Source organism: Rhinopithecus roxellana, chromosome 19 (assembly GCF_007565055.1).
Source record: "Rhinopithecus roxellana isolate Shanxi Qingling chromosome 19, ASM756505v1, whole genome shotgun sequence".
NCBI classification, from domain to species: domain Eukaryota; kingdom Metazoa; phylum Chordata; class Mammalia; order Primates; family Cercopithecidae; genus Rhinopithecus; species Rhinopithecus roxellana.
In genome coordinates this window covers 82335761-82353043 of record NC_044567.1, presented here as the reverse complement: position 1 = coordinate 82353043, position 17283 = coordinate 82335761, and the positions used below count along the sequence as shown (strand labels likewise).

The 17283-nt window shown below is 34.1% G+C and overlaps 1 protein-coding gene across 4 annotated transcripts in view; it reads left to right on the top strand.

Annotated features, from left to right (window-relative positions):
* The window catches only part of ABCA6 (ATP binding cassette subfamily A member 6), a 62067-nt gene that overhangs the window by 10959 nt on the left and 33825 nt on the right, over positions 1-17283 (top strand). For all 4 annotated transcript variants that reach the window (XM_030922566.1, XM_030922567.1, XM_010353120.2 and 1 more), the window contains 9 exons: positions 982-1123; positions 1930-2115; positions 6037-6184; positions 7671-7839; positions 13145-13203; positions 15653-15763; positions 16211-16386; positions 16598-16717; positions 16971-17109. In XM_030922566.1, the coding sequence (XP_030778426.1) occupies positions 982-1123; positions 1930-2115; positions 6037-6184; positions 7671-7839; positions 13145-13203; positions 15653-15763; positions 16211-16386; positions 16598-16717; positions 16971-17109 (1250 nt within the window). The remainder of the gene's footprint in view (positions 1-981; positions 1124-1929; positions 2116-6036; positions 6185-7670; positions 7840-13144; positions 13204-15652; positions 15764-16210; positions 16387-16597; positions 16718-16970; positions 17110-17283) is intronic.

Below are 17283 nucleotides of genomic sequence, written 5' to 3'. Positions count from 1 at the left end.
ATATCTAACAAAGCTGAAGTTACAAAATGCTTTGAAACACTCTTGTACATTTTTCTCAAAAAAGACAAGTACGAGAATGTTCTTGGCATTGTAATAAAAAAAATGGAAACAACCTAAAATTCCATGGGCAGCAGAATTTTGGGTCATATTCTCGTAATGAAATATTATACAGCAGTGTATAATATTGTTAATGCTGATTGATAAAGACAGCTTGCGGAAGAATACATACATATGATATTGTTGATACTGTTTAATACAATAGTCATACTATTTATATACAACACATGCACACAGAGCTGTTGCCTAACATGTAGGTACAAACAAGGTACAAGGGCCCAGCTGTGCTTACAAGTAGCTTAATTCATTTTTTTTATTTTTTTTATTTAATTTAATTGTCTTTTTTTTTTTTTTTTTTTTTGAGATGGAGTCACTCTGTTGCCCAGGCTGAAGTGCAGTGGCATGATTTCGGCTCACTGCAACCTCGGCTTCCCAGGTTTGAGCGACTCTCCTGCCTCAGCTTCCTGATTAGCTGGTACTACAGGCATGCACCACCACACCCGGCTACATTTTTTTGTATTTTCAGTAGAGATGGGTTTCACCATGTTGATCAGGCTGGTCTGGAACTCTTGACCTCAAATGATCCACCTGCCTTGGCCTCCCAAAGTGCTGGGATTACAAGCGTGAGCCACCGTGCCTAGCCTTGGCATCCTTTTTTATTGGTTGGTGCCTGTAGCAGTGTTCAGTATATATCATCTCTGTGTGCATATGTGGTAAAGGCAATGAAAATGAATGGCAATTATAAAGAAGGAGAATTGCGATTGAAAAAGGATATGCAATGAGCTTCTGCTGTAGGATTAACAGTATAGTTATTAATCTAGAAGGTACAAGGGTAGTCATACATTGTTCTTTAGATGCTTTTGTGTATATTAACTATTTTGTAAATAAGTTAATATAATTTATATAATTTTTGTTTTTATTTAGGCTCTCCTGGGGTTTCATCTATGCTGGCTTCATCTTTATTATTTCCATATTCATTACAACTATCATAACATTCACCAAAATTATAGTCATGACTGGCTTCATGGTCATATTTATACTCTTTTACTTATATGGCTTATCTTTGGTAAGTTCATACATTTATTACCACTTTCTCTGCTTTATATCTTCGCTATATGTAGCTAATATTAATGCCCTAGTAGGTTATTGCAATCACTACTTTCATGTCCATAGTGTGTGTACATGTGTGTGCCCTTGTGTGTACTCGAGATAGTTTCTATGGAGTGAAAACATTATGTAATCCAAATAAAATTTGACCTGCCTTTTGCATGAAGGTCTGAACTAATGAAATGATGTATCAAAAAGGAAAAACAATGCTGACTCTAAAATATCAAAGGCTTTTCTGTATGATTATTGAGGTTATTTTTTAGGGGTGGACCCCATTTTTTTTCCCTTAAGGGTGCCCCTCACATGGTAGCTGATCACAATATCTCTTCTCCCTCTAATATTCTGTGTCATACTCACTTCTCATTTCACTCCCCTCTCCCTTCTCTGAACAAGGTCCTCTAATTTCCACCTACCAGGATGTTTTCTGCAGAAAGTATGTAGATGCTCCTTCCTACATTAATTTAGCTTCATTACATTAATTTAGACCCAAGTCTGCATTTCTACCCTATCCTCAGCTCTTATTCCAGCTTTTCCCCCACCCTTTCCTCAGCAACAAAAGCCCTGCATTTGAGTGGGACAAATAAGGATCCTCTTTCAAAAGAAGTTGAGGAAAGAACAGACTCATTATACCTTAATATTTTCACCACTTTCTCACTGATAAATACTTACGTTATGACATAAAAATCCTTATTTGATTGGGCTGCCAATGATTCTCAGTGAGTTAAATATATTTTATAGCAGTTGAACGTCTTCTCTCTCCTGCAGGTAGCTTTGGTGTTCCTGATGAGTGTGTTGTTAAAGAAAGCTGTCCTTACCAATTTGGTTGTGTTTCTCCTTACCCTCTTTTGGGGATGTCTGGGGTTCACTGTATTTTATGAACAACTTCCTTCATCTCTGGAGTGGATTTTGAGTATTTGTAGCCCTTTTGCCTTTACTGCTGGAATGACTCAGGTAAGAGCCTAGTTAATTGGTTTATTACTGAAATGTCAAAAGAAGTAGATAACTTCATACCCTGTCGGATCAGCACGATTCAAACTAAGAACTTTTATTCTAAGCAATTTTTCTAAAGTTAAACTTTAAAATGTTATTATTACATTGTAGAAAAAAGTCACCTCACAAAGAAACTTAAATTTAAAAAATCCTCCAGATTTCACCTCTCAGATATATTTTCATTTTGAAGTATTTTCTTCTAGGTTTTATTCCTATATACAAATACTTACTTTTATTACTATTCATTTAACATAATGAAAATATCTGCTAGTTTATTAAAATTTTTATATGAACCTACTTTTATTGTATAAACTATGAATATGAAAAACTTTCCAAACACAAGTATAGTTTAATAGATAATTAAAAAGTAAATCAAAGTATCCATGAACTAGATCAAGGAATAGAATGTCGCCACCAGTCACAAACCCCTAGGAACACTCCTTCGTAAAGGTAAAAATTTTATGATATTGACTTCTTTGCTTTTCATTACCACCTAAGTATGTATTCCTAAATAAAATTTTTGGTTTTGCATATTTTAAACTTCATAGGAGTGATGTTGCACAAAGTGTATTTTTGAAAATCTCTCTTTTTTCATTCAACATAACGTTTTTAGGTGGCAGCAGAGTTTTTGTGTAGCTATAGTGTAGTGTTATGTAGCATCCTATTGTGTTAATATACTATCAATTTTCTTATCAATAGATTATGATAATTTTTAGTTTTTGAGCATTTTTAATAAAGCTGCTACAAACATTCTAGTACACATTTCCTACTGAATATGGACATTCCATTCTGTTCATTATGTTAATATAACAAACAGAATAGTGGGGCTGAGAGTATACAAATATAAATCTTAGTAGTTACCACCAAATATTTTTCCAAAGTGGTTGCATCAATTTAGTTTTACATCAACAGTGTTTCAGAATTCCAGTTTTTCTAACACTTCACCGGGATTTAGTATTGTCAGTCTTTCACATTTTAGTCATTCTGATGGTTATGCAATGATATATCATTGTAGTGTTAATTTGCATTTTCCCAGTTCTTGATGACACTGAATGCCTTTGTATATGCTTAGTGGATTACGAATTTTCTTTTTTATAAATTACCTATCCAGGTCTTTGACCCATCTTTTCCTCTGAGTTTTCTATCTTCTCCCGATTGCTTTTTAAGGATTCCTTATACATGTTGAACATCCGACATTTTTCCGTTATTTGTTGCTCGCTTTTATCCTCTCTTAATGGTACCTGTGATGAACAGAGATACATAATTTTGATAAAGTCCAATTTTTCAAGTTTCTCTTTTATGTAGAATGCTTTTTTAAAATCAGTTTAAGGAATCATTGCCTACACCAAGTTTACAAATATATTTTCTGGCTGTTTTTCTAGAATATTGACTGGTTCAGCTTTTACATTAAGATATAAAATCCATTTCAATATAACTTTTGTGTGTGTATAGGTAGAGACAATATTAATTTTGCTATACAAATATCCAACTTCTCCAGCCTAATTTATCAACTAGACTATCCTTTCCCTGAATGAATTGCAATCTTTCTTTTATTATAACTCAACCAATCATGTATTGGCCAAAATGCCTATCCTTGCGCTGTGGCCACATTGTCCTAATTGTTTTGCTTTATCATATGTCTTGTTATCTGGCAGTCACAGTTTTCCCTCTTTAATCTCTTTCTCAAGAGAGCCTTGTCTATTCTAATTTCTTTGCAATGATGTAAATTCTAGAATTAGCTTATCAAGTTACATAATCACACACTTAGATGCCCGTGCAAAGCTATTAAGAGTGTGATGCAGTTGAATTTTTTGATCAGTTTGAAGAAAATTGTCATCTTTTTTCAGCCATGAACATAATCTATCTTTGCATTCATTTAAGTGATCTTCAATTTTCTTTAATAATTATCTTATTTTTATTTTTAATTTTATTTTGAGACAGGATCTTGCCCTGTCACCCAGGCTGGAGTGTACGAAGACAGCTCACTGCAGCCTCAAACTCCTGGGCTTAAGTGATCTTCCCACCTCAGCCTGGCAAGTAGCTAGGACTATAGCCATACACCAGCACACCTGGCTGATTTTCTATTTTTGTAGAGAGTTGGTCTCACTGTGTCGCTCAGGCTAATCTCAACCTCCTGGGTTCAAAAAAGTGATCCTCCCAACTCAGCCTACCAAAGTGCTGGGATTACAGGTGTGATCCATGCACCTGGCCTGTTTTAGTTTTCACTGTAGAGGTCTTACACGTTTTTATTTGATTCGTTCTGATGCTTTTGATATTTTTCATGCTATTATAAATAGCATCTATGTTTAAATTCTTATTTTTAAACATTTGTTGTTAATGTAGAGAGATGCAACTGATTTCTGTACATTGGTGTTATATCCAGCATTCTTGTTATATTCTCTTATTAAACCCAATATTTTTCTGAGTTTTATACTGGAATTATATATAATCATGTTGTCTTCAAATAATGATGGCTTATATTTTTCCATCGCAATCCTTATGCTTTCTATTTCTTTTTCCTACTTTCCTGCACAGGTTCGGACCTCTAGTACAATAATTAATAGAAATACAGGCAAAATAAAAGCTTTCAACGTTGTGCCATTAAATATGATGCTTATTGTTGGTCTTGGTACATGTAATTCAACAGCTTAAGGAAGATTCATCTTCTTAGTTTGTGAAGATATTTTCTTTATTATGAATAGATATAATATTGTACCAAATTGTTTTTCTGTGTCTATTATATTGATCACATTATTTTCCTATTTAATCTGTTTTATGTTGAATTACATTGATTGATTTTCAAATATTGACCCAATTTTGGATTCCTAGAATAAATTCAACTTTATCATGAAAATGTTAACATTTTAACATAGACTGAGAAGCTGTATAGTGTGCAGGGTAAGGAACTGGACTTAGGAGTAGACTTTCTCTGTTCTAATTTCACTTTGCCACTTTTGGCTACTCAACTTTGCTGTGCCTTAGTTTTATCATATGTAAAATGCAGGTTAAAATCTTACTATTTTTATAAGCTTTATTGCTTATCTGATAGAGTTTTAAGGAAGATTAAATGGGATAATATATAAAACACTTAGAACAGTGCCTAGAACATAGTTGCTGTTATTATATAGCAAAATTCTAAATACAAACTTTTATTTGAAATAATAACTAGAAAAGGAGGTAAGTTCTCTTTTTATCTAATTAAAGGCTTCCAAGATTTTTTTTTTTTTTTTTTTTTTTTTTTTTTTTTTTTTTTTTTTTGAGATGGAGTCTCGCTGTGTCGCCCAGGCTGGAGTGCAGTGGCCAGTTCTCAGCTCACTGCAAGCTCCGCCTCCCGGGTTTATGCCATTCTCCTGCCTCAGCCTCCGAGTAGCTGGGCCTACAGGCGCCCGCCACCTCGCCCGGCTAGTTTTTTGTATTTTTTTTTAGTAGAGACGGGGTTTCACAGTGTTAGCCAGGATGGTCTCGATCTCCTGACCGACCTCGTGATCCGCCCGTCTCGGCCTCCCAAAGTGCTGGGATTACAGGCTTGAGCCACCGCGCCTGGCCAAGAATTTATTATATTCTTTCCAACGTTTGTATTTCCTTTGTTGCCCAGAATAGATATTTGTAATATTGCAATGATTTTATGAAAACAAACAAATGAATTATAATTTAAATTCTTATACTTAGAATATTGTTTTTATTAAATACATATTTATTTCTAATTATTTTTCACTGTAAAATAGAAATATTTTGACCAATACCTTTATTTCCTTATTTATATATTTGACTAGTAACTACTAAGTGCCTCTTGAAAAAGCTAGTTAATAAATTAATACTTTTTGCTGCTATGCCAAGCTATTTATTTATTTTAAACATTTATTTTTATTTTTTGAATCTTAGATTATCAAACTGGATTATAACTTGAATGGTGTAATTTTTCCTGACCCTTCAGGAGACTCATATACAATGATAGCAACTTTTTCCATATTGCTTTTGGATGGTTTCATCTACTTGCTATTGGCATTATACTTTGACAAAATTTTACCCTGTAAGTAATAGTGAGTTTTTCTCTGACCTCTATAGTTATTAATTACATTGAATATACTTTTTAAGATTATATAGACTTTTAAAATGAATATTAAATATTTCCCATTTCAAACTAATAATTTCATTATTTCTACTTCATAGTTTTTAATGGTCTAATGAAATTTTTATGTAAAAACAATTCTTATGACTTTACTATAACAATATATTATAATCATATGACAACAATAATTATAATACATCTTATAATCATGTGGTAATTAAATAATGTTAGGTATTCATGGATCCCTGAAAGTGTTTTGAAAGGGTCATATTAGGACTTGTGTCAGAACAAGATAAAATAAATTAGTTCTTATGGTGGTTTGGCTGGTGGGAGGCCATTATACTGTGGAAGTGCTTTCTCATGAATATTTGTTCAGCATCATTCTCAAAATGTTTTATATATTGTTCATATTTGCAGAAATGTATTGATTGCCCTGTTAGATTATCTTGCAAACAACCAAAAATTTCACGTAAGCCCAGAATTTTTTCACACATTCTAGAATCAGAAAGTTTTTTTTCTGGCACAATCTTTTTGTTTATCCTCTTATTTTATACCTTCCTTCCACTATTTAAGGTTGTCTTATAGGTTTTCTCTGTATTTACTTGTACATATTCCTGTCTTTCTGTGACTTCTGGTTGATATGTGAAGGCCCTTAATAATAAATTCAACCTCATTTTTTAAACTGGAAAAATATATTTAAAATATCACTATAAATGTATTCTAAACAAATACAGTTTCTCCATGTATTCATGCCTAAGCAGAAATATATAGATTTCAATATTATGTTCAATTATGTTGCTGTGGTCAAATTATTTAAGTTCACAAACATGTCTACAATTATTTTTATGTACTATGCTAAGGCTTTGTGTTTTCCCAAATATTTGGTTTCATTCATTCACCTAAATACCTTTTAGACCACATTAAAAAATTTTTTAATAAATATATTTATTGGGTGATACAAATCTGTTTCTCATGAGTCTATTATCAAGGATAATGCAACCCATTGTTAAGAATGGAAAAAAAGGAGATATAATGGGTTTCCTTGTTGGGAGTCCTTTTCTACAGATGTAGACAACAGAGGCTCTAAGATCTGTACTAATGTCTTAATCAGGGAAAAGCTGGAGTCCAACTCAGCTGGTCATATACCTAATATTTTACTTGAACCTCACTTTCCTATTGACTTTCTTTTTTTTTAGATCACATTTTATTTATACTTTGTTGAAAGCTGTATTATATTGTTTAACTTTTGCAATATGTTATTTCCTTTGAATTCTCATTGTTTACTTCGTTATCAAGTTTTCTTCTTAATAATAAATAGGGTTTTAGAAGAAAAAAGTGTCTCTATGATGCTTAAAACTTCAAGGCATTCTGCATTGTTGTGAGCAAGGCTTCTTTGCTCATTGTTTTACTATTACTGATCCTATTTTGTTGCTTCTTGGTTACTTAGATGGAGATGAGCGCCATTATTCTCCATTATTTTTCTTAAATTCATCATCTTGTTTCCAACACCAAGGAACTGATAATAAGGTTATTGAGAAAGAAATTGATGCTGAGCATCCCTCTGATGATTATTTTGAACCAGTAGCTCCTGAATTCCAAGGAAAAGAAGCCATCAGGTAATCACACTTATAATTAATACTAATACATGAGCACAAAGCTAAAGAATTATTAACCAAGAGCATCAGGGTGAGCTTGAGGCAAAATATTGAAGGAGAAGATATTTGTTTTTGTCAATGTTACTTTGAATTGCTCCATTTCCATCACCATCAATTTCTTCTGTTACTTGAAAGGAAAATTCTCCTTGATTATCAGCTCCATATCATATTATCCACCCACACTTTATCTTGTCCCCCTTTCTGCCTCTTTCTCTTGTGCCTACCTCTCTTTTATGCTTGCTCCTTTCATTCTGTGAACCCCTCTCTCCATGATTTCATCTGGCTTTATACGGTAAGTTGGAAGAAGTAAGAAATTCTGAATCAGAAATTCTTAGATCCTAATACTCTCGTCTCTCATTTGATGTGTAATCTCAGAAAAATGAGTAAATTTTATGAGTCTTAGTGTCTTCTATGAAACAAGATTAATATTGACTTTGTAGGGTTGTTATGAGATTTAGCATATAACAGAATTGTATGAGGAACAGTTAGAATATCTGTGTTTAGCCAGGGATTCTAACTCAGCAGTTTTGGGATTGAACCCAAGTATCATGGATTTCAAAATAGCTTTGTAGATTTTTCTACAAAGTTTGGTACAAAGTTAATGAATCAGAGCTTTAAATAGCAATCGTTTATTTATTAACAGATGTTTACTTAGTGCTGACTATGTACCTGACTTGCACATAATTCGCACAAAAAGCTTATGAGGCAGGTATCTTTATTTTCCCCATTTTGAAAATACAAAAAGTGAAGTAATGACAGCTTAAGCCTTTTACTCAATATCACACAACTCACAAGTGGAGAACTGGAATTGTAATCCACATAGTCTGGCTCTACAGTCTGTGCTCTTAACATACTATTGAGATGTTAGGAGGCAAAAGAAAATGAATAAATAGAGAACCATAGCTAGGAAGTGAAATCTTTCCAAGACAAAGAGGCCTAACCCATATACCTAGGCTTCCTCCATCTAGTTCTTAACCAGTTTTCTATTTAAGTTTTCTGAGTAGGGCAACAGCCATTCCTCTGCTTTAGCTAGGAGTATACCAGCTCTATAGAAAATATCCATCCAAATGAGAAAGGCCAAGTGAGGAATAATTCCGTAAAACTCAGTTCCAGTGTCATCAATCCTTCTTTACCAGTTGAGGGCACAAAATCGTATTGTATTATATTATTATTCAAATTATAGTAATTCTCAGATCCAATCTTCTAACAAAATCCTTTACTTACAAAGACCTCAAAATTTTCTTTGTTCTTCTACTGCTGCCTAGTGGCCTAAGAAAGAAAGTAAAATGTCCTCCACCCCCACCTTCTCCTGACTTCTCCCCTCTTCTCCCACACCCCCACTGTGCCTCCAAACCTAGCCAATGTATACAATGTTGACTAGGCATACCTGTTACTTGGTCTGGATTCTTAGCTCAGGTGGAGACCCGAGGCTACTGACAAACCAGGGAAAGAAAGTCATTTGATGCAAGTACTATTCACTAAAGCTTTTGGCTCCATTGTGGGGTACCTCACCCCAGATCCACACCAAAGCAAGAAAGTAGGCTTAGGCAGTCAATGTTGTAGCTCTTTAATGAGAAGGTGGTATACACTCACTGACTGTTAAAGCAGGTCTGGGGCTGCAAGGCAGTCTAAAACTGCCTTTCAACTATCCAACAGTAGATGCAGTTTCCAGTCCACAAGTTTTATCTCTTCTTTCTTCACAGTGATCATTTCTTAGTAGCATCATGACTCTTCCCCACCTCTAGACAATGTCAAATCTTTTCCAATCAGTTCCAACATGTGAATTCTATTTTGTATGAATATAAAAGGCACTAAGGCATTGATTTTTTTTCTTCCTATGTGGTCTGCTTTATATAAAAGTGAATTCTTCTCCTTTATATACAAACGCTTTATATACAAAGGAACTTTTCCCCTAAGATACATAGAGCTTACAGGATATGTAACCTTTAAGCTCTATGTATCAGGGATATGGATGAAAGCTTGTAGAATTCTAACCAGAATCATGATTCTGGATTTGTAAAAATATACAGTTTTTGTTCACAACTGGTTCTTCCTTATTCATAACCACCAAGTCACATTTTCTCTGGGGGCAACTGTGTGCACATATGTGCATTCCTATAACTATAGACCACTCAGGCAATATTCCCAGAACACAGGTAGGATGTCTGCCTGCCCCAAATGTAAATGTCTGATTTCATGTCTAAAATCTGGAAACACCAGGTCCTTCTAAATGGAATTTTCTTTATTAAAACAAAACATTAAAGTTTTACTTCAACAGGGATTCCATTCTACAAAGAAATGCTGAAATAAAATACCTGGTGAGACTCATCACCTTTTAACTTTGCTTAATTCATTCATTCAACAAACATACTGCTGCTGGGTTCTTTACTAATCTTTAGGGCTGCAAAGATGAACAATAAACTGTCTTTCAAGGAGCACACAGCCTAGGGAAGAAGATAAATAGGTACATGAAATTCAATGTGATAAATGTAGGGATAGAGATATTAACTACTGTTATTTAGTCAGTAGAAGTGTTAACTGCCCAAGTTTAGGGAAATCGAAGAAGAGAACATCTATTTTTCTTTTAAATAGTTAAAAATTACTGAATAAATTTAGGCTTTTAAAGCTGACATATTCACCATCCAGGTTGAATAGATATAAACATTATTATCATATTAAACAGATATAAACATTATTGTCATATTTGCTTTGCATTTTTGATGGATATATTATATGTTTATTTAAAGTCCCTTTTGATCTCTTTTTTTTTTTTTTTTTTTTTTTTGAGACGGAGTTTCGCTCTGCCACCCAGGCTGGAGTGCAGTGGCCGGATCCCAGCTCACTGCAAGCTCCGCCTCTCGAGTTCACGCCATTCTCCTGCCTCAGCCTCCCGAGTAGCTGGGACTATAGGTGCCCGCCACGTCGCCCGGCTAGTTTTTTGTATTTTTAGTAGAGACAGGGTTTCACCGTGTTAGCCAGGATGGTCTCGATCTCCTGACCTCGTGATCCGCCCGTCTCGGCCTCCCAAAGTGCTGGGATTACAGGCTTGAGCCACCGCGCCCGGCCATGGTCCCTTTTGATCTCTTTAAAATATTTTCTCCCTCCTTCATTGGGATTGACTTTTATAATGGATTTGGTGTTCCCACTTTCCATTCATATATTTACGTATTGTACCATACACTTATAGCCCTAAACAATATGTGATATGGATATATGTGATATAACTCTGTGTGTTTTTATCTCCTATAATCTATAAATAGTATCAGACTGTACTTAAGTTTCTACATATTGCTTCTACACTCAGCATTTTGCTTTTTGGGATCTATTCATAGTGATAACTATGGGCTAATGCATTGATTTTAATTTTTATATAAAAATATTCTAAGATATGAGTCTACCATTTTTATTTATCTTTTCTTACATTAAAGAATATTCTGGTTGTTTCTAATTTTTTGCTCTGACAAATGATGTTGCAATGAACATTCTTTTAAGAATAAGACAGATAAAAAGGATAAAAAGGTTCATTTGTGCGTATGTACATATGTGTGTGTGAGTGCATGTGCATATGTACATGTGTATGACACACCCAGCAGAAAAGACAAAAAGCACTAAACTTTGTGCAGGATATAAATGGTGGTTTGGTGATCCTGACACATAAAACATAAGGCTGAGGATGCCGAAAGCTGTCACTGTGCAGACCATGAGTGGCTGCTTCATGTGGTACAAAGTAGCCTTGACTTTCCCTTTGAGGCTGATGAGGAACATTGAGGAGTAAATAAAATGGATTTTAAAATATCAATTTTTAAAATGGACCCAAGACTTGAACTATTTTAGAGTTAAATTTTACAAAAATGATACCAGGTTGGATAAGTGATGAATCTGAGTGAGAATCAAGAAGAGAGTAGTTGAATGTCCATGCTGCCAAGTAAGATCCAGCGTGATGGGGGAGTGGGTTTAGGTGACAATGCAATGAAGTCTGTTCTGGATATGCAGTTTTAGAGCAGTTAAATTCTCAAACCTGGCTTCACATTAGACTCATTTGGAAGAACATTTAAAACATCCCAACCCTCAGCCTTTACTGCCATGAAAAACTCATCACCCCAGATCAATTAATGTGAATCTTTTTTCTGTGAACTCTGCAGAGAAGTAATTAATGTGAATATAATATGAATCTCTGAGGGTTGTTTGCAGGCATCAGTTCCCTTTGGAATTCTAATGTGTATTCACAATTGACAACCACTGATTAAGAGCAGTGTGTGTGTGTGTGTGTATGTGTGTGTGTGTGTGTGTGTGTATGTATGTGTGTGTGAGAGAGAGCGAGACAGAGAGAGACTGTCTATCCAGCAAACTATTAGATGTGTGAGTCTAAAGATCAATGAAAAGGGTAGAGTCAATATTAAGTTGATGCTAAAACAAAAAACCCAATAAGAAAACTTCTAGAGAGAGTCTCGAGTGAGAAGATCCATCATATAAATGGAGAAACCTGTGGAACATCAAGCTGATGTGTCTAATGAAGGAAGAAGACTTTATTAGGAAACAGAAAAGGAACATTTAGAAAAATAAGAAGCAAAGCAATTGTCATCACTAACAAAGAGATAGTCATCAACAGTGACTCATAATCCAATACATAAGAATGGAAAAGTATTTGTTGTATTTTATAATTAGGAGGTCACTAATGATTTCATTATGAAGTGGTTCACTGGAGTGGTGAGTTCAGAAATCACAGTGCAATCGAAGAGGAATTAAAGGTCAGGAAGTGAAAATGGCAAGTTTATTTTGAGAATTTTGTACAATACAGGGAGGAGAGAAATCAAATTGTGTCCAAAGTAGAGCCGAGTTCCAAGAGGAGCTATTAGGGAGGACTGTAAAAGATGCAGGTGCCAGAGTGTCTGACTAATAAACTAATAAGCAAGACATGGAGAGGATGCAGGATGCCAGTTCAAGGCCCCAGGTACATGAGCTGGAACAGGGGAAAGAACCAACTATTCTAAAACTCGAGGAAGAAAGTGAGGATAATTACACAGCATTCTACTTTTCTAGACAAAATACTAGTAGTTTAATTGTAACTTGAGAGAGACTCCTTTATTTTCTACCTCAGGGGAAATGATTAATCAAAAATAGGTATTTTACTTTCTGAATAGACTATGCCATCCCTTATTTCACATAAAGTGGTTGGCTGCAGCTGTCACTATGACTAGGGCTCTTAATGGCTTGTGCTATTTTCACTTCTGTGTTGGCTAAGTAAGCACCCTTTTTGTTATTTCAGAATCAGAAATGTTAAGAAGGAATATAAAGGAAAGTCTGGAAAAGTGGAAGCATTGAAAGGTAAAGAAAAACATTGAAACATTTCATTCTTTCACTTATTTCTTTAATATAAAAAAGGGAAACAATTCAATGTGAAAAAATTTGAAGCATATAGATAAGCAAAAGAAAAAAGAATGCAAATAACCCAACGCTATCACTTGGACATTAATCATGATTAAGAATACGCTGTAAAATTCTTCCAGATATTGCATGGATCTATTAATTTATAAAAATGGTATCATACTATGAAAGATGCAATTTATCTTTGCTTTTAAAGATTAATCTGCTATGAACCATATTTTATATATTGTCACTGTGAGGAAACAACATCTAGACTGAAATCTGATAAAGGTTTTATACTAGCTGGTGAATTTACATAGTTTATATGTACTGGTGAGGTTAACTAAAGCAAGATGAGTAAAACCATTGACTATGAATTAAATTTCACAAGCCAATATCCTATTACAAGCATAATTTATCATTTGAAATGAAAAAACACATTTTGATACAAAATATTCTAACATACAGTTTTCTATAACAGACATTTAAGCAAACATCAGAGTGAGTAGCTACATTTCATGGAGGACAATTTGCTTTTATTAAAAATAATTTTTAGAAGGAATAAAAATGATTTTTATGAAAGAAGCCTTAAAAGCTGAAAAAGAAGAGCCATGAACCTTCCAGAAGTGGAGAGTTCTCCAACCATTGTGTTTATATTGCATGTATTTTGTAATAAATGCAGCATCCTTTAATTCAGTCTTATTCATTACTTTTAGATTAGGTCTTTGAGAATTTAATGTATTTATATGAGCGATTTTATTCTCTCTCTAGGTTTCTCTCATCAAATACCATCCAGATCTGTGATTTCTTTCTTAATTTTAGCTCAGGATATATTGAAATAACTTTAAATCAATTATTGAAAGTTTTGGAACACATTTTGAACTACCTTTGCACTCCATCAAGTCATGAACTTCTTTTTGTCTAAACAAAAAACTTCTTTAAGCATTTTGTTCATTTTAAAAATAGCACCTTAAAAAATTAAAAGCATTGGACGTCAATACATTAAAAATGTGAATATGAATTCGAACCAAGTGAAGCTGCTCTTTGGGAAATCAGGGGAGTGGTTGCATTCCCTTAGCCTCCCCTTCCTTCCTCATGGAGTTAGTTTCTGGAGCACATCTGCAGCACCTTTGGGACACACTTTTGAAATCTTTTATCTATGGCCTATTTTTCAGAAGCCAAATAGCATTCCATTATATGGATATCAGGATTAACTTATTAACACACCAGTGTATGAGATCCAGTTTGTTTCCAATTTTTAGTGTAATAAAAAATACTAGAATGAACAGCCTTGTTCAATCTTTGTAAATGTCATAAATTGTTTCTTGAATAGAAATTTCTAGAAGCAGAATTATTCAAAGGAAGCATACTTTCAAGATTCTTGATTCATATTTCAAATTATTTCCCGCTAAAATTATAAAAAGTCATACTCCCAGAAGCAATACATAATGAATAGTAATGACAATGACAGCAATAGCAATAAACACTTAGATTTTATTGAGGACTTGGTGTGTGCTGGAAACTATGCTAAGTAATTTACATGTACCATTTTACATTTAGGCCTGTGAAAGACATATTAATATATCTCTCACATTGCAGATGAGGAAACTGAGGCTTCTATTTTATTTTTCCAGTTCTATGTGTCAGTCCCAACAGCCAGTATCACTTCCCTCTTACCCTGGAAAACACTGTATACTTTCCATTTAAAAATTACAGGCCAGGCATGGTGGCTCATACCTGTAAATCCCAAAGTGGGTGGATTGCTTGAACTCAGGAGTTTGAATTCAGCCTGGGCAACATGGTGAAACCCTGTCTCTACTAAAAATACAAAAATTAGCCAAGTGTGGTGGCATGGGCCGATAGTCTCAGCTACAGGGGGCTGACATGGGAGAATTGCCTAAGCGTGGGAGATTGAGGCTGCAGTGAGCTGTGATTGCTCCACTTGCTCCACTGCACTCCAGTCTAGGTGGCAGAATGTGATCCTCTCGCAAAAAAAAAAAAAAAAAAAAAAAAAAAAAAAAATTTACAAACATACAATTTGTTAATTTATTTGTTTAGTTGTCCCAAAATTATTTATTAAATAAACTATCTTTTTAATAAGTTTGAAAGGTCATTTTATTAATCTCATTTTTATATTTACATTGGTCCACATTAGACTTCTATTCTGTTCCATTGGTCACTATATCCTGCACCAGTAACATATTATTTTAATTATTACAGTTTTGTCACATATTATTTTGACAATTAGGAAAATATTGAACGTTGTGTATTTTAAAGTATCGAAATGCTGAGAAATACACCACTAAACTAAATAACCTTGTTCTATATTGGGACCAGACCGGTCTAATGCCTTTCGGTTTATACTGTTAATAATTTAACAATTTGTTCTAATAATTTGTTCTAAAAATAGGCTTGCTCTTTGACATATATGAAGGTCAAATCACGGCAATTCTGGGTCACAGTGGAGCTGGCAAATCTTCACTGCTAAATATTCTTAATGGATTGTCTGTTCCAACAGAAGGTGAGCAAGAAGAAATTTCTCAAAGGCAAGATGTCTTATAATAAAATGAGGTCAAGCATATGCCTTTCATTTAAATGTTAAATTTGATGACTTAAGAGAAATAATGTTTATCTAAAGTTGTTTCCAAGAGCTACATAATTTTGAATATGCTTCATATTTCTGCAATATTTATAAAATTATTTTATTTATTCCATTGTATGATATTTCAGGGTAAATGTGCTGTTCTATAAGCATATGTTTGTGTCAAGAATAATTAGTAGTTCTTCACAAATTGTGTTCACAAATGTGCAGTTCTATAAGCATATATTTATGTCAAGAATAATTAGTAGTTGTTCACAAATCATTTTAGACATTTGTGAATATATGCCAATATTTTCTTAAATGAAATCTATGAATGTTAATAAAATGTATTATCTTGCCAATTTTATTTTTAACTTCTATTCTTAGGATCAGTTACCATCTATAATAAAAATCTCTCTGAAATGCAAGACTTGGAGGAAATCAGAAAGATAACTGGTGTCTGTCCTCAATTCAATGTTCAATTTGACATACTCACCGTGAAGGAAAACCTCAGCCTGTTTGCTAAAATAAAAGGGATTCATCCACAGGAAGTGGAACAAGAGGTAGGAGGGCATGCTTGGATTAACTGACCTGCCACCCACTTACCAAATTAAATCATGACCACAGAATTCTCTTCAATGATTTATATGCCTTGTTATGAATAAAATTTAGGCAAAGAGGTCCCATAACAAATATCGACTGCTTTAATGAGCGGTTAAAATTGCATAATATGAATCATTTTGGATTTTAAAAGTTGTGTATTTTCTCATATAGGTACAACGAATATTACTGGAATTGGACATGCAAAACATTCAAGATAATCTTGCCAAACATTTAAGTGAAGGACAGAAAAGAAAGCTGACTTTTGGGATTGCCATTTTAGGAGATCCTAAAGTAAGTGAGATTATGCATGGGGAAGGAAGCAGGTTGAATGTCTGTAAAATGTCAAGTTCTTTTACCACTAAAGGTGATAGAGCTTTCATTGTAATGTATCAAGAGAGAGCCTGCTATGTTTAACTATAAATAGATATATGTTGGAGAAAAATGACTGGATGGTTATTATTTTATGGTATTTATTGTTTTTCATGCTATCATCTGGATTCAGTTAATATGAGAGACATATTTTATGTATCTTCATTCTCTGTAGATTTTGCTCTTAGATGAACCAACTACTGGATTGGATCCTTTTTCCAGAGATCAAGTGTGGAGCCTCCTGAGAGAGCGTAGAGCAGATCATGTGATCCTTTTCAGTACCCAGTCCATGGATGAGGCTGACATCCTGGCTGGTAATTGTTGGTTTTATCTCAGTATTACCATGATGCAATTGGGGAATTTAGAAGTGAAGTCTATTCTCAGGGTAAGAGCCCTGCTCTCATGATGGCACTGTTCTTATATTCTATAGCAGTCAGGAGGATGACAGGAATCTAGTTCCACTGTGGAATTCCTTTCTGGTTGTACAT